Source organism: Neophocaena asiaeorientalis, unplaced genomic scaffold (assembly GCF_003031525.2).
Source record: "Neophocaena asiaeorientalis asiaeorientalis breed wild unplaced genomic scaffold, Neophocaena_asiaeorientalis_V1.1 scaffold25, whole genome shotgun sequence".
NCBI lineage: Eukaryota > Metazoa > Chordata > Mammalia > Artiodactyla > Phocoenidae > Neophocaena > Neophocaena asiaeorientalis.
In genome coordinates this window covers 3,239,770-3,258,956 of record NW_020172492.1, presented here as the reverse complement: position 1 = coordinate 3,258,956, position 19,187 = coordinate 3,239,770, and the positions used below count along the sequence as shown (strand labels likewise).

The window sequence follows — 19,187 nt, the reverse complement described above, 5'->3', positions numbered from 1 at the left end:
TAGCTGAGCATTTACTTTTGTATCCTTTTTTCTATGACTGGCCTCACTGCGCTGATCCAATCATCTTGATTGCATGCACCTAGGAAGAAATGTAAAAGCATTTATGTCAAATAAAATCAACATTAATATTATTTCAAAAGTTTGGTCCAAAATATCTTTTTACTAATATTTTGACAAATTCAGGATAGTAAAAAACCTTTTAGCATAACTATGTTAAGCTCCAACTCTTACTTTCTTAGTAATGGTAAGGGGAAACAGTATTATCATAATTTGCATTTCCACATTGTTGCGTCACTTAGTGGTGCTAAACAAATGTTTGAGAAAATAATGAACTAGGGAATTATTTCATTAAAACTCACGACTCTGTGAGATAAGGGTAACTACCTTCATTTTACAGATGATGAGACAGAGGGCTAAGAAAAACCGGCTCACATATTAGTAACAAAATAAGGATTCAATCCTTTTCTGACTCCCCACCATCATAACTACAGAAAAAGAAAATGAAATCCACACACAATGCAAAACCGATTTTACCCAGTTTTTTAATCCTCTTTTTTACCTAAATTTTAGTATAGCCACCAGTTGTATAGCAAAACTGGCTGTTCTGTTTTATATTTTACTTCCTTTATATCTCATGGATCTAATGAATAGAGAATGGCTGACCAGATAGAAGCCAAGAGAAAAAAATGCAGCGATCAGATCAACCCCCAAACCAGAGAAAATCAGCTTCTACAGAATTAAAAGAACATTCCATTAATTTTCTTTAAGAAACACAGAAAAATAAATATTTTTAAACATGTAAATCTGCATTAGATGAAGTATTAGTTCTAGACATGGGCAAGGTCAATAAGAACAAGCAAAATGAATGTGTTAATTTTTTTTTTTAATCTGAAAGTATAAAGTGTTATGGACAGCAGATAACATTAGATTCCATTAAAACAGGTTACACTGCACTTAAACCTAATTTAAAAAAAAGAAAACTTAATGAGGTAAAAATAAGGAGTTAAAATTCTTTTGTGGATCTATTAGTTCATTACTAGATCAGAACCACCTCATCCTCAATAACCATTTATCATTAGCTCAAGGTAGGAGATGGGGTGGGATCAGGACAAATCCACCCTTTGGCACAAAGGACAACACATTAATGCACTAGTTACATAGAAAAAAGTAGTTTTTAAAAGTTAACTGAAAAATTAAAAATAAATTATGCAATCTATGGGTTTAAAAAACTTTTCCTGTAGGAAAAAAACTAAAGGTCCCAATGCAACTACAGTAGTCAACATGTCCTAACTACCTGTTACTTAATTTCATAAAGTAATGAAGAGCTTAAAGCCTGCATGGCATCACACCTCACAGTCACCTCCCCTTTCTAAACTTAAGCAGGACTAGGGCTAAACCAAAGGTGAACACCCAATCTTTTTTTCCTTATCAAAAGTGAAATACCAGGAATAGTAAACACATTACCTAAATCAATCGGTCCTTCTCTTAATCCATCTAATTCATACAGTCTTCCATTAACAGGAACATAACTGACAAAGTGAAAAGCATCTTCTTCTTTTGCTGATGTCTTTGCGTCAAATTCAAACATTTGCTGTCTACAGTGAAGAAAAAAACAGTGAGAGACAATAAAACAGAGACGGCATTTATTTCACATAAAGTATCTTTACCTGGCGAAACTGTTGTGTACTTGTCGAATCACATCCGAATTACTCAGTGCCAAACCTTTCATCTGAAATAAGTTTTAAGAATAGCCTATTAAAATAAGAACCACCACAAACAGGGCATTTTAGGAATAATACGACTGTACTCACAGCTGCATCAAAGCTTTGTGAAAATTCTTTAAACTCTGATAATGTGTCTCCTAAATGGACATCTTGATGGGTACAGTTCAATAACACACTTACTATGGCTTGAGTAGCACAAGCATTATTAATTACCTATAAAATATGAAAGCAAAAATATTATCGATTTGTTAAAAAAAAACAGCTTTTAACTGGTGATGATGACCCCCAAAATACGAAAAAAATAGTTTCCAAATTTTATTTTATATAGTCTTAGCATAAACATAATTAACATGATCAATTCCCAATCTAATCTATTTTCAGGAATTTGCCGCAATTCTGGAGCTGAAGATTCTAGGAAATCGAATAAATTAAATGAACTCATAATATCAGTGAAAACCAATCCAGTTAGGGTAACAAAACCAATCTTTCCTGGTCTAAAACATATATCTAATTAAACCAAAAGAGCTTGTCCTTCCCTCTTATTCACTTCCTCCTATGCTCATTTCTACCTATAAATATTCAACCCATATTTCAGTATCCAACGCAAGCTCCAACTTACCGATGTGGCTCTTAGAGAACTTATCCAACAACTCATATTACTTTCTTCCCTCATTTGAATTCCTAAAAACGTGTATATACTGTCTACATATTTTTCAATTCAATCTTTACAGCGCTGTCATCTAGCTATTAACTGTTTATTTAACAAGTTATGTGGACCTTACATTCTAGTGAGAGGAGAGAACATTTAGATAGCACCTACCATGGGTGGGTAATTTTCTAGGCACTTCATATGTATTAATTCTTTTAATCCTATCAATCAACAGCCTATGAAGAAGGAGTAATATTATTATCCTCATTTTACATTTGTGGAAGCTGAGGCACAAAGAGGTTAAGTAGCTTGCCCAAAGGGCACAGAGCTAAGCAAGAGGCAGGTGATCTGGTTCTAGAATTTTGTGTACTTAGCCACAACATGAGGCTGGCTCTGTACACGTATGTGGTCTCTCCAACAAGATTATAACCTACTTATGGACAAGTGCTTCTGCCACACTCCCTACAGCACCTACACAGGGCTGAGATCACAGAGGTGGAAAGAGCCTCAGATGATCACTTCGAACACCAGCAAGGTTAACCGTAGAGTTAAATTAAACTTGATAAATGATTTTTTATAATACAGTTTAGTCCTATTGCTATATTTCATTACAATATTATAATTAAATACCATTTTCCAAAAATGCTAATTCACTTATGATCTTACAATTTGGTAAATTATTTCTATCTTGACTGATTTCAAAAGAAAATTTTTCTATTATCTTCCCTCATTAACTCTTATACTCCTGTACTTTTTTTTGCCAGACTTTTGAAGTCTTGTGAGTACCCACCAGTTCTTACATTTTTGACTGCAGTATGTTTGAGGAATTCCTTGATAAGGCTGCTTTCTCCATTAGAGAGCACTGTCTTACTCCCAATTCTCAAACAGTGATACCACCACATTCTTGTAATTCCTCTTACAGTATTTTGTACTCAAAACTATCTTATGATTGACCGATTAAGGAAAAGTAACAGGAGATCTAGAATCCAATTAACATTGCTGCTGATTTCTTTTAATATGTATTCTGAGTCACAGTTCTTTAGTAAATAAACTTGGATGAAAATTTTTAATGATTAAAGGAGACATCATAAAGGTCGTTAACTAAAACAAGACTTAGTGCTCCCTTATCTTGGACCAAAATTATCTGGAGATGGGTTGGTAGAAGCGAAGTTAGCAGAAGTTAAAATTTATACTCATTCACACATCCTTTCAAAATGATGACACATTAAAGATATAATATGTACCCAATTCTAGGCTAGATGCTGAGGCTATGGCAGAGAATACTATCAAACATTCCTATGATCTAAGGACTTCAAGTCTGTAACGTATCACTTTAGGAATTGTTTTTTTTCAAACTCATCAAGTTGTATACACTAAACATGCAGTTTTTTTGTATACCAATTGTATTTCAATAGACCTGGTTTTTTTTTAAAGGAAAAAGAGAAAAAAATCTCGTGGTTACTGATGCTTCTCTTCCGGTGTTAATAAGGATTTACACTGCCCACGATTTATTACAGCTCATTTTGCATATGTGTGAAGAACAGTCATGACGGTGTACATCAGTGTAAACACAGCTCTTCAGGTTTTTAAATGAGTTAAGTGCCACCAAGTGCTTATGTTATAAATGGCACAGTGGTCCCCTTACCCTTGGGGGATATCTTCCAAGACTCCCAATGGATGCCTCAAACATGGATAGCACCCCTACATAATCATGTTTATATATCATGTTTTTCCCTATACTAACAGGCTGTTAGCACACATGAGGGACAAAGGGATGCATCCCACGTGGGACAGTGAAGGACAGAATGAGATTTTATCACACTATTCAGAACGGCACACAATTTAAAACTTACAGTTTATTTCTGGAATTTTCCATTTAATATTTCAGCCAGAGTTGACTGAAACCATGGAAAGTAAAACACCAGGTAAGGGGGGAATACCGCACAGAATTACCAAAAAAAAAAAAATTTAAGACATTAAAAAGTGCACAGCCATTCATTCGTTCAAATATTTATTACTGAGAACTCACTGTGTGCTAGACATTGTGATAAATGCTGAATACACAGTGAACAAGAGACATGTGGTCCTTGTCCTCGTGAAACACTTAAAAACCACCTTATATACATCCATTTGGGAGAATTTTAACTTCATCTTTCTTCACAAAAAATTATTGCAGAATAAATTATATATATAGTCCCCAACGAGAAGGGGATGAACAAGGAACAAATTAAGACGAGATGCTCAAGAGACAATGGGTGCACTGGTATGTATCAGTATGCTTGTAATCAGAGCACGGGGTCATTGGTTACCTCGTAAATCAGTGCCTTTAAGCAATTAGGAGTTCACGCTAGGAGTAAGAGATTTTTAATAGGAAATAACAGTAGATACAGTGATTCAGAAAGGTTCAGTTTAAGACAATTTACAGGAGAGACTGAAGGTGGCTAAAAACAAACAAGATCCACTGGGTTGCTATTCTAATGCTAGTATGAAATAATAAAGGGCAATAGATTAATGGAGCAGGACCCATTAAAAGCAGGATCACCCAAATATGCGAGTCAGTATTCTAGGAGTCAGGAATATAACTAAAAATAAAATCAGATTAAGAAGAATAAGGGGATAGTAATAACAACCATATAAAACAATTTTGTAAATTTAAGCTAAAATGCAGAAATTAAAAAAAAAATCTTACCAGAACTAAGTCAAGAAAAAATAAGTAGCCCAAATAAGTCTTTTAACTATTAAATTGAAGTGATAGTTAAAAATATACTCACAAAGAAAATACCAGGCACAGATGGCTTTATAGGCCAATTCTATCAAAATTTGAAGAAAGAGACGATCTAAATTTTAGATGGTCTAAATTGTCCAAATTCTTCAGGACAATAAGAAAAAGAGGAAATTCCAACTCAATTCATGAAGCAAGCACAACCCTAATACTAAAACTATTCAAAGCCATTACAAGAAAGGAAAATTAAGGCCATTTCATTCATAAATATAGATGTAGAAATTCTAAACACATATTACTGAATTAAATTCAACAGTGCATAAAAAGAGAATATGGGCTTACCTCAGATATGGAAGAATGATTTAATATTAGAAAAATTCATAAACATAACTAACCATATTAACCTATTAAGAGGAAAAATAAACATGATCATCTCAATAGATGCAGAAAAGCATTTGAAAAAACTTAATCTTTCCATAATAAGGACACTTGCTAAATTATTAAAAGAATGTCCTTACCTGAATGTTAAGAAAAAACAATCTGAAATGGGAAATGGTAAAAAGCATTCCCTTTAAAACCACAACGATTTTACTGGAGGTCTTAACCAGTCAATAAGATAAAAAAATAAATTAGAGACATAAGGATTCAAAATGAGGAGACAAAACTGCTTTGTTTGACATAGTAATTTAGATAGAACCCCCCCCAAAACCAACAAATAACAGAGATAATAGAGGTTAGCAAGATGGCTAAATATAATATTAAGACATAAGAATGAATTACATTTTTTTATACCAGCAACAAACACCTAGTAAATGTAACTGAAGAAAAGATGATTTATAATTATAACAAAGAGATCAAGGAATTAAGATAAATCTAATAAAAGATGTAAAACCTCTAAAGAAAATTATGCAACATACAAAAGATAATAAAAGCATATCTAAAAATAAATAGATAAATAAAAGCAGATCTAAATAGAGATACATAATACGTTTATGACTTAGTATCATGAAGATATAAATTCTCCCCAAATTGATACATATATTCAATGCTATTCCAGTCAAAAGTCCAAAAGAATTTTTCATACAATTTGATAAGATGACGTTGAAATTTATATGAAGAACATAGGGTCAAGAATAGCAAGGATATTTTTGAAAAAGAGGAGGGAGAAGACACATGACCTATTAGATATAAGAACTTATGAAGAAGTGAAAGGAATTAAGACAGTGTGGTATTGGCAGAGAGACAGACAAATTGATCAGTAGAGTCCAGAAAACACACACACACACACACACACACACACACACACGGAACTATGGTACACAACAGAGGTGGCATGTCCGATAAATAGGGAAAATAATGGACGTTTAATAAATGAGGTTAGAAAAAAAGGGTGATCCATATGGAAAAAGATAAAACTGAACCTCTGCCTCATATAATATACCAAAATCCAACTCCCAATGAATTATGGACATAGATATCAAAAATTAAAATTTAAATGCATAGGTAAATATCTTTTCCAAATTCAGATAGATAACAATTGCTTAAACAAGACGCAAAAAAGCACTGGCTCTAAAATACAAAATTCGGGCTTCCCTAGTGGCGCAGTGGTTAAGAATCCGCCTGCCAATGCAGGGGACACAGGTTTGAGCCCTGGTCTGGGAAGATCCCACATGCTATGGAGCAACTAAGCCCGTGTGCCACAGCTACTGAGCCTGTGCTCTAGAGCCCAAGAGCCACGACTACTAAGGCCCACGCACCTAGAGCCCATGCTCCGCAACAAGAGAAGCCACTGCAATGAGAAGCCTGTGCACTGCAACAAAGAGTAGCCCCTGCTCACAGCAACTAGAGAAAGCCAGCGCGCAGCAATGAAGACTCAACACAGCCAAAAATAATAAGAAATAAAATAAATTTATAAAAATAAATAAACAAAACACAAAATTCTATTCATCAAAAGACACCCAGAAAAGGTAAAACAATAAGGTGCCAACTTGGAGAAGCAGTATCATGAAGATATAAACAACACCTACAAATCAAAAAGTACAATTAGTCCTACAGAAAAATAATTTAAGAATTTCACAGAAGAAACACATATGGCCACTAAGTAAGTACATCAACATCCTTTCAACATGATTAGTGCCCAGGGAGATGTAAACCAAGACCATAATGAGGTACCATTTTAGAATGAGCTGGCTAGCAAAAATCAAAAAGGCCTCTGGCGCAATGGTTGAGAATCTGCCTGCCAATGCAGGGGACATGGGTTTGAGCCCTGGTCTGGGAAGATCCCACATGCTGCAGAGCAACTAAGTCCGTGCGCCACAACTATTGAGCCTGCGCTCTAGAGCCCGCAAACGACAACTACTGAGCCTGCGAGCCACAACTACTGAAGCCCACGTGCCTAGAGCCCGTGCTCCGGAACAAGAGAGGCCACCGCAATGAAGAGCAGTCCCCGCTCGCCACAACTAGAGAAAGCCCGCACGCAGCAACAAAGACCCAGCAACGAAGACCCAATGCAGCCATAAATAAATAAATTTATTAAAAAAAAAAACGGTCTGACAATATCACATATTGGAGTATGTGGCTACACAGTAACTCAGATATTGCTAGTAGGCGTGTAAACTGGAGGATCTACTTCCGAAAGCACTTTGATATTTCCTCCTAGTGTTACACTTACCTATCAGAAGAAGCACTGTTGTACTTCTACATATGTACCAGGAGAAATTTGCACAAATACAACAGGAGACGTACAAAAATGTATATAGCCACACAGTTTACAGTAATGCAAGTGAAAACTCAAATGCCAATCTACAAAGAGTAAACAATTACTTACTCTTCATGCACATTCGTGCAATTACCACTGTGCAGCATGCAAAATAAGTTAACTATTATGATAAACAACTAGTGGATAAATCTTAAAATTAAGTCAAAAAAGTAAGTCTCCCAAAACTACAAAGAGCATGATACTTTTTATCAAGTTAAAATTTTATATACACACAGCCCTTTTAGGATTAGAAAAAATACAGAAAGTGGAAAGCAAGGAAACGATATACAGAATTCCACATGCAGGTTACTTGGATGAAGGGAGGGAGGATGAGAGCTATGTGGGACAATGGGTGGGACAGAAGGAAATGATAGTTAGATGACGGTTATCTAGGCGGTGAGTTCTTAGGTGCTTACTACATTACTTAGTCACCAAATAAGTAAACAAATAAACAAAAGGAGGACATGAGCGTGTGCCATCAGTCAAGAATTATCATAATTCCATGCTGTGTACCTGAAGATCAATTTTTTAAAAAGGAAAAAAGAAAAACACATTCATCATCACTGACTGATCTGTCCTCTTCCTTCATCACGTTTAATCATTACACATTAAAGGTGCTAGTTACTCTACCTCCTGAGTATTAATCAAATCTGTTCACATCTATCACTACTAACAGTCTTTTACCTGCTTTTGCATGGACTTCTACAAAAGCCTTCTGATATGTAGTCTCATATCCTACCCCACTCCTTCCTCCTCAAACACATTCCCCACACTGCAGCCAAAGTGATCTCTTCTAAATGAAAATCTGATCACACCACCCTTCTTAAAACACCTCAATAACCTTCTACTGCTCTTAGGATACAGACAAAAGGCTCAAGCATGCTCTGCCTCTGTCCACATCTTGGCAGGAAGTGGAGAGTTATTCTCTAATATCCACCTTCTCCCTCTTCCAGATGAACAGAGGACCCAAATTTTATCTGGGTCCATGTCCACCTGGAATGAGGACAGCTTCCCCCTCTGCTGCTAAGTACAGCCATGTGACTGAGTTCTGGACAAAGAGAAGAAAGCATGTAACATGAGCAAGTTCTAGAAAACGTCCGTAAAAAGAGAGTGTGTGGTCCGCTTCTACTGTCTTGAATGTGGAATTCAGATAGAACGGCTGAAAGTCCAACAATCATCTCAGACCATGAAGTAACCTTTGGAATAGAAAGCACACACAAAGGAACAAAACAAAAGAGCCTGCCATCTCGATGTGCTCCACGGTGAATGAGAAAGAGAAAAACGTGTGTTTCTTATAAACCATTGTTTCTCTATACCTAATCGTACTGAACCCTGACTACCACACTGCTTGCTCAGCTTCATCATCTCATACTGCCCTGCCTATGCTGTCTCTAGTCCAGCTACACTGGCCTTCCTGTAACAGTACATTTTACTAGCCTTACTCCCTTTTACTATAAAGCTGTTAGTAATCTGGGATGATCCTCAACCTCTTTCCCCTAGTTAATACCTACTTAACCTTTAGATTTCAGCTGAAATGTCACTTACTCAGAGAAGCTTTCTCAGATCTCCCTGAAGAGGTCAGTCTCATTTTTATGTGTGCAGTGAAGAATCTAGTCTTGCCCTAAGAGAGGCCTGACCTTTGCCCTTGGCTCCTAGGAAGTGATCTCTAAGCTCTTGAGAAGCCATGCCTCCTCACAAAAGTGTCTTCGTTTACCTGGGGGCTGTGGGCCACGCAGATAGTCTCACGGTGTGACTTAGGGTGGGTTCTGGGTCGATGGTATCATCTCAGTCTCCAGGATGACTGGAGACTGAGGGCCAATAAAAACTCGATACCAAGAATCGGCTGAGATGGCCTGAGTGGCAGCACTCTGCACACTCACACATCACTGTCACTCAAGTTACAGCGCTGGCTTTGACTCCCCTGGGCGAAGACCACGCGCAGCTTTCCTGCACTCCGCCCTGCGTGTCTCTTCCCTTGGCTGAATTTAATCTGTGTCCTTTCACTGTAACGAACTATGTGACTATAGCAGATTTTGGTGAGGTCTATGAGTTTTTCTAACAAATTACAGAACCTGAGGGTGGTCTTGGGTACTCCCCAAACTTGCAAGTATCAGAAGTCAGGGTGGTTTGTGGTACCCAAGACTCTGTAGTTGGTGTCCGAAGGGAGGGTAGTCTTAATAGATTATTTTTGAACTTCACAATACGGTTCTCATTTCACTCCATGCAGCACTTATTGCCACTGTAATTTTGTATTTCACTGATTAATACCAATCTCCTCCACTAAGCTCTAAACACCCTTGAGGAGAGGGCTCCTGACTGTTTATCATTCCCCAAGCACCTGGCACAGTGTCTGACACATTGCAGACACTCAATCATTCTTTCCTGAAAGACTGAACAGGTGGAGTCACACAAACCTAGTACCAATGACCTAAATCAAAAAGTCAGACAGACCTTAGCTTTCTCATCAGTGAAACAGTAACAAGACAACAATGTTTTGCATAGAAGCATTACCAAAAGGGTCATTCCTGGATCCTTATACACAAATTGTAACTACCAGAAGACACCTTTTCTAGATATTTTGTTAATCAATGATCCACACATATGCACACTTCCAATTAGAGCATATGATTAGCATAAGACAGGCAGTATTACCTCTCTAAAATGATGCAATTCCATCCATAAATACCAAAACTATGTATTTAGTTAATCTGTATGACATTATCACAAATAAATATAATTTTAATTAAATGTTTTAAATATCTGAAAAGATTCCTCAGAGTCCAGAGACCCTGGATTGGAAATCTTTACTATAAGCTCTTGAAGCCTAGAACCAAGGATTATATATTTATGTAATATATACTATAAAATTTCTAGCACAGGTTCATAGGAGGCATACACTAAAAAGACTGATAGATATTATTGTTGAATTACTGATCAGTTTAATAGAAACTGTTGGCATAATATAGTATAAAAAAATACAATATAATTGGGAAATTACTAGTCTGGCATATTAATAAACATGGCAGGAATAATGTAATACAAATAAAACATTAAATTATAGTAAGGTAGAAATGTAATACAGAACTAGAAAAGTATCAAGAGACTCTAGAAATTATAAATTCATACTCCAGTATCATTTTTTTTCTTTGTAGAGTACTTTCTTATACCTTAAAAATACCTAGACCTCTGTAAGTCAGTCATTGTTAGTGTCTTAGTGAATCCTAGTGTTCTTTAACTGTAATATTCTCTCTACATTTATCAGATACCTACTATGTGTCAGGGATTATACATGAAAACTCCTGGGTTTACAATTTAGTAAGGAAGAAATATAATTAAATACACACACAAATATATATGGAAAAAACCTTGAAAAATATAAACTGTTTTAAGTGGTTATCTCTGGAGCAGGGATTATAATGGACTTTTATTTTCTACATTGTACATTTATAATGCTTACATTTTATATCATGGGTATAGATTCTTATATACCATAAAAAAAATGTCTTTAAAAGGAGAAAAATCACCTGAAGGACCAAACTATCTGTCCCCTACTTTTTCTCTACTACCTAGATTTTGAAAATCACAAGCAGTGATTATAATTATTATAGTACAATGATAAATATTAAAATTTATAAATGGATTATTTGTGTTAGAGAAATAATTAGAATCTCAAAATGTTTATCATTAAGAAATTTAGTTAAATAAATTATAGGACGCTTATACTAAGAATACTTTTAAAAGAGGTGGTGTTGTGATATGGTTAAGAGTGTGGACTTCAAGGCAACAGTGCCTGGGCTTGCACCCAGCTCTCCCACTGACTAGCTACATAACTTGGGCAAGTTTCTTAACCTCTCTGGGACTCAGTTTCCACATCTGTGAAATGACGAGGAACCTGTAAAACCACATAGGGTCATTGTGAGGATCAGTTACTACAAATAAATTAATACTAAAAAATAATACATATAAAAGTACCTGATAAGCCTTCAATATGTTAGCTAATACTGTTATGTGCACTGAAAGTCAAACTTTTATCATTAAGTGAAGAAAGATGCAAAATATTTTGCACAACAGTCCAACCTCAGAAAAAAAAAAGATAATAAGAATGTGTTAACAAGTGAATAGAAAATGTGGGAGGCAGTATGGCAGGTGGAACCACCAACCTGGGCTTTAGACCTAGGTTTAAATTCTGGATCCACCATGCACTAGCTGTGTGACCTCAGGCAAGTAAGTTAATTTTCCTAGGCCTCAATTTCTTCATCTGTGAAATGAGGGTAACACCTCATAGGGCCGTTGCAAGGGTCAAATAAATAATATATCTAAAGCACAATATCTGGCACACAACAAACATCGTAAATGTAGGCTGTTGTTGGTACTGCTATGGTGATAGTTGTTACCAGTAAGAAGACACATGCCTGCCTTATCCACCATTACATCCCTAGGACCTAAAACAATGCCCAGCACAAAGGAGGTGCTCAACAACTACTCGTTGATTAAATGAATGAGTCAAACTGTTAGAAGGGGTTAGTAGACATGGGTGTGGGAGCACAGGGATATTCACTCATCACTATATATTTCTGTAACTTAAGATAATTTAAGTACACAATGATAAAATAATGTTTTCCAAAACCTTGAAGTAAAGCAAAAAAACTCTAATTTCTCTAAAAACACTCAATTTTTAAAAGTTGGGGGGGAAAATGGAAAGAAGTAATAAAATAAGAGAAAAAGGAAAAACAAGTTACTAAGTGGAATAGTAAACGTTTGATTTAAAGGGCAGTAATGAGAATTAGCAGTTTTATTGTTTCCACCTTCCTAAAGGTTAATGAGATTATCTTAAGCAATTTTTTGAGTCTCAGAAATAAGTGCAATTTTCAAACAAATGCGATCATATTTAGCTTAGATTTTATACATTAATCAAACCCCTTTCATCATTCTCTTTTTCAGCTTTTCCAAACAATGGACTCCAAAATATGGAGGCATCTAATAACGCTGGTTAAACATTTCACTGTATACTCCAGAACAGCAGTTCTCAAAGTGGGGTCCATGTACCCCTGGGAATTCCTAAGACCCTTTTCAAGGGGTTTGTGAGCTCAAAATTGTTCCCATAATAATTCCAAAACGGTTTTTGCTTTTTCCCCCTGCTTTCTTATTTACACTGTAGCACAACAGCAATCGAGGGTATTTTAGCATATACCTAGGCAGTGGCATTAAACTGTTTCACTGACACACGTGCTTAATTTAAAAAATTAACAAAACAAAAACCAGTTTTAGTGAAGAATGTCTTTGATAAAGCAGTAAAATTTTTATTATATTTTGACCTCAGAGTACAAGTGGTTGAGTGAAACAGGTGGTACAAATAAAGCACTTCAGCTGCAAACCAAAACATGCCAGTTGATTCCATGAAAGGCATTATTAGTGCAATTGTTTGAACTGTCAGCTAAGTTGGCTGCTTTTTTCTTGGAATATCATTTTTTACTTGCAAGGACATACAGCAGACAAATACGGCTGTTCAGACAGTATCTGGCAGATATTTTCTTGAAAATGAGTAAAATGAGTCTATCACTTCAAGGAAAACATCCGATAGTATTTGTTGTCCTTCATAAAATTTGAATTCTCAAGTGAAAATTAGAATTTTGTAAGATTCAGATCCATAGATCCACCACTGTGAGTTTAAAAGTTTCAGGATACTTATCAATTCTTCTAATGATACAGATGCTGATATTAACAAATGTGACTTGTTGATAACATATATAATCATGTGTCAACATTTAGAAAATCTGCCTAAGTCGGTGAATTTTCAAAATGACCAATGCACAATGTTATAAGATCCTCCAAGAGTAAAAGATCCTTTTGAAGAGCAAGATAAACCAAAGGATTTTTATATATCAAAGTACAAAGTTCATTAATATGATCTCAGATTTCACACTGCAACCAATCTTTAGGAGAGGAACATTTCTGGAGTTTTGATATAATATCAAAGAATATCCATAATTTCCTGGAAAAGAAATTAAAATACTTCTCCCTCTCCAACTACACATATGTGTGAGAATAAATCATATACTTCAACCAAAAACAAAACAAAATGAAAACATTGCAACAGACTGAATAAAGAAGCTGATAGGAGAATCCGCTGTGTGCTTAATATTAAGCCAGATATTAAAGATACTTACAAAAATGTAAAATAATGCACTCATCTCACTACTCTTTTGCTTTGGTAAAGATATTTATGCTTCATTTAAAAAATACATTATCATTAACATGTAATGAATTTATTGTTACTTTTAAAGCAATTAATAAATATTTTACATGTCTCAGTTTTAATGTCTAAATGATAAATACTAATAAATATAACCCATATAAACAGAAGGTCTTTGGGGATCTCAATAATTTTTAAGAACGTGAAGGAGTCCTAGGACTGAGAAGTTTGAGAACTGCGACACTAGAGACACAGGTGGAAGAGTCCTGTTTGTAAGAGGGTTGCTCTTGAGACTCCACAGTATCCAAGGACCATACCTGCTTGGCAAAAAATATCGTGTCAAGTCTGGAGTCCTGAACCACAGAGCCTGCTGGTTCTTCTCCTGGCTGCCACTTGAAAAGAAAAATCAACCCATGAACTGGCCTACAAAACAAAAATAATACAAATTAGTGACACCAAACCTTGCTTCTTTTAACACACTGTCAATATGTTAAGTTTTGGTCATTTACTTAACAAATACAATGCAAAGGAAGTAAATTTGAGACATTTTTTAAAGATTTCTATTGCTGTTCATAGTTACTAGAATGTTGCCCAAGACACGGCTAACAAAACTTAAAAAAAATACATCAATTAAAATGGAATTATAATGAAAGGAATAATCTCTAATCTGTGCATTATTCAATTCTACCTTATATTACCTCACTTAAAAACAGAAAGAACATAGCAAAACTAGAAGAAGCTGTTAACCCTAGACTGCATTCTGATATACATCAATAAAGTTCACATAGGATGTTTACAGATAAATGGCTGCTAGCATAAATACTGAGAAATATAGGACGTCACCTCCATATAATTATTGGATGCATGAGCAACCGTCACACTACAGTATGACTGGATGTTGCATCTCACACATAATGAAATCATCACCTCCCCAAAGAAACGGTTGTTGCCCACAAACTGTTAAATCACCACTTTAGGATTCTCTCCAGTCTATCTTTCACCACTGCCTTCCATGCAACAAAAATCTTTCCTATCCCTTAAAGACAGGTCAAATGATGCATCTTTAATTAACCTTCCCTGATCATCCAGCCAGAATTTCTCTCTTATTCCATCTAAAATGACTGCTCTCTTTGTGGGGAAGAAGAAGATAGGGGGGAGGGAACTGTCTCCTTACTATAAAAAACATATCCCTACAGTCCCCATTCCAGGACCTAAGAATGCTCCCCACAGTGAAAACTCCCTAGCCCTCCATTTGCAATCCAGAGTCAATGCTTGGAGGTTGGGGGTTAAGGAGAGGCCCAGAGAAATCAGGACAGAGTAAGAGGAAGGTACTTCCTGGCATCAATATTTGGAATCTGAACTGTACCTCCCCAAGAAGCAATGTAATAATGTATAAAAAAAAGTTCTGGGACTTCCCTGGTGGCGCAGTGGTTGAGAGTCCACCTGCCAATGCAGGGGACACGGGTTGGAGCCCTGGTCCGGGAAGATCCCACATGCCGCGGAGCAACTAAGTCCGTGCGCCACAACTACTGAGCCTGCGCTCTAGAGCCCATGAGCCACAACTACTGAACCCACGCACCTAGAGCCCGTGCTCTGCAACAAGAGAAGCCACCGCAATAAGAAGCCCACGTACCGCAACGAAGGGTGGCCCCTGCTCGCCGCAACTAGAGAAAGCCTGCGTGCAGCATGAAGACCCAACACAGCCAAAAATAAATTAATTTTTTTTTTAAGTTTTGAATTACTATTAATATACATTATCTGTCAAATACAGTTTTGTAGACTGGCCTATTATTCATGTGTTTTATGTTAAAATGCGTTCCATGTTCTAACAGTATTGATCTATAAGTGAAAGTTGTAAAAAAATCAACCTATCAGTACTTTGTTGATATGGAATTACAGAGACTTAGTTTTGAATACCTTGCAAATTACTTATCTATGAGCCTCAGGTTCTTGGTTATAAAATGGGAATAATACCTACCTCACACAGTTGAAAAAAATCTTAAAGGAGATAATGTGTTCAGCCTAAGGTAACCCAAGTAAAATAAACTCATGAAAGTTTGCTTAAGTATAGACATATTACTTTTAACATAAGTAAAAACATACTTACTTTAATTTTTCAAAATTCTCAGGCTCTAAACTCCATATTTCTTCTACTTGGGCTCCTCGGCAACCTGAAATAAGAAATTATTTCTTCGGAAGACAAAATAACTCATTTTTTTTCCTTCGCCACTAAATAAAATATTAACTGAAAGAAAAGCACATTTGGGGGCGATAAGACATGACAAATTAAAATGGTAAAACTGATAAAGCTCACAGTCAAATCCTAGTCCTACCTTTACTATTTCCTAATCATTACAGTGGGAATATATTCCTTTGACAACTTTAAAAAGTTTCAAGATTTATTTTCACTGGACACCACCCCATGGCTCCTTCTCAGTCTCTCTCAATCTCTGGCTCCTCTTCATCCACTCCCTTCACTCAGCTGCTATGTTTCCACAGCTCTGCCCGCAGCCCCCTTTTATCCTTACTGTACACTTTATTTTTAAAGTGGTAATAGGGGCATCCCTGGTGGCACAGTGGCTGAGAATCCGCCTGCCAATGCAGGGGACACGGGTTCGAGCCCTGGTCCGGGAAGATCCCACATGCTGCAGAACAACTAAGCTCGTGTGCCACAACTACTGAGCCTGCGCTATAGAGCCCACGAGCCACAACTACTGAAGCCTGCGTGCCTAGAGCCCGTGCTCCGCAACAAGAGAAGCCACCTCAATGAGAAGCCCGTGCACCACAACAAAGAGTAGCCCCCGCTCGCTGCAACTAGAGAAAGCCCACGCACAGCAACAAAGACCCAACGCAGCCAAAAATAAATAATAAAATAAATAAAAAAATAAAGTGGTAATAAATAGCTACCACTTAACAGTGAATTTCAGAACACTATTTAGTTCTGACCCTTTTCCTAAATTCCATTTCTATACTTTAAAAATTTAATTTAATATCAACCACATCAGAGTCCCCCAAATATGTTCTTCTTCTACAACAGTGGTTCTCAACCAGGATGATGTTTTTTATGCCTCTGCACCCCCGACCCCCGCCAGGGAACATCTCAAAATGTCTGAAGACATTTTTACTGTCCCTACTGTCACTTGGAGGGCGGGGAGGTAGCATCTAGTAGGTAGAGGCCAGAGATACTGAACATCCTACATTACACAGAATAGCCCCTGACAACAGAGAATTATCTGCCCCAAAGTGTCAAGACAAAATGAATTATCAGGCCCAAAGTGTCTAATCCCTGCAAGGCAAGGCAAGAGTACCAAGGTCGGGAACTGTGCTCTAGTAGTTCATATGGTGGTAATGGTGTACTGGTTAAGAGCCTGGCCTCCAAACTGCCAAGGTTTGAACCACGGCTCCTCCATTTACCGGCTATATGACCACTGAACCTCTCTGTTCCCCATACTCATAGAGCTGTTGTGAGAAATAAATGAGATAACTTACTATCTCATAAGGTAATTTATTATGCATGAGATACATTTAATACAATGCCTCGGCAAAATGTCAGGTAGCATTATGATCACAACAGAAAAAAACAGCCGTATTTACCAGTAACTACAATGTGTAAAGTGCTCTGAATGCATTTTCTCTAATCCCTGCAAGGAAAGTATTATATGGAAGAGGCTTAGGGATGTTAGGTGTCTTATCTAAATTCACTACAACTAATATATGCCAAAAAGTTAATTAAAACCCATGTCTGGTTCCAAAGTCTGGGCACTTTCTATTGTTCCAGATTATTTTCAAGTGAGTGCTGGAGAAGCCTTTAGATCACATGCAAAAATCTGTAGTTTAAAAAAAAAAAATACTGGACCAACCAACTATGTGACTTTGGGCATTCATACCATTCAGTACCTCAATTTGCTCTGCTCAGCAAATATCTATTAGCTCCCACCCAAGCATTAAAGATACAGGTACCAGGAGAGTTACTTCATTATTTGTAGTAGAGAAGAACTAGAAACAACCTGAATGTCTAGAACAGGTTGCTAGACGTCCACATACATTATGTTGGGAAAAAAAGCTTGTTTAAGTGTGAACCTATATTTATATGTGTTATCAAGAAAGGGCACAAAAGAACACTAATGCACTTAACACTGGTTATGCTATTGGAAATCAACTGTAAAAAGGCCAAACGTTAAAACATTGCACATATCATACAAAAACACAACAAAAGTCACTGAATTAAAAGAGCCCCAAAATCTTTTGCAAAGGTATAATTTCAAGTGGTGACACTGTTTAAATAACCTTATGTTAGACACATACATATCTCTGTGTAAGGAAAATATAGTACTTAACTGTTAGCATCTATCTCCTTATATACATTCAATTCTAATAATCCCCCTATGTACATTCAATTTCAAATAATGCATGGTATAATGGAAAGAGAAATAAGCAATGATTCAAGAGAACTGGGTTGTAATTCTAGCACTGCCTTTAAGTTCTTTACCTTGAGTGAGAACACGTCTTTGAGACTCACTTTCCTCATGTTTAAAACAAGAATACTACCTGCTTCATCCAATCCACACAATTCTTGTGAGGTATACGTTCTCAAATACCAAACACAAAGAATCACCATGCTGATTCCTCTAATATATTTTAGTAAAAAGTTGAGTGGGGTGGGGGGTAGCCTTTAAAAAGTTAATGATTCACTGGTATTTAACAAATACATTCAGCCCTCTGTATCCAACGGGTTCTGGGTCCGCGGATTCAACCAACCGCAGGTTGAAAGTATGTGCCAAGCATGGTATTAGGCCCTAACAAGGACAGGAAATAATAAACTATTTTAACAATGCTTAAGAACTTCAACCTAGTAGGAAATAAGCTCATATAACTCAAAGACTGTGCAGTCTGCATATTTTGCATATAAAAGGTACACGGGATGCGTTATGGAAGTTAAGAGGTAGCCAACTATCCTTGCAGATCATAAAAAACTTTAATGTATAGTTAAACTGGGGGACGTCCCTGGCAGTCCAGTGGTTAAGACTCCCTGCTTCCAATGCAAGGGGCTCGGGTTTGAACCCTAGTCAGGGAATTAAGAACCCACATGCCGTGCGGCCAAAAAAATTAAATAAATAAATAAATAATTTAAAAATAGTTGA

The 19,187-nt window shown here is 36.6% G+C and overlaps 1 protein-coding gene across 2 annotated transcripts in view; it reads right to left on the bottom strand.

Annotated features, from left to right (window-relative positions):
* Positions 1-19,187, bottom strand: part of UCHL5 (ubiquitin C-terminal hydrolase L5) — a 46,535-nt gene that overhangs the window by 23,650 nt on the left and 3,698 nt on the right. For both annotated transcript variants that reach the window (XM_024738203.1, XM_024738204.1), the window contains exons 2-7: positions 16,154-16,217; positions 14,364-14,469; positions 1,812-1,937; positions 1,668-1,729; positions 1,465-1,595; positions 16-79 (exon numbers count right to left, since the gene is read on the bottom strand). In XM_024738203.1, coding sequence (XP_024593971.1) covers positions 16-79; positions 1,465-1,595; positions 1,668-1,729; positions 1,812-1,937; positions 14,364-14,469; positions 16,154-16,217 — 553 coding nt within the window. The remainder of the gene's footprint in view (positions 1-15; positions 80-1,464; positions 1,596-1,667; positions 1,730-1,811; positions 1,938-14,363; positions 14,470-16,153; positions 16,218-19,187) is intronic.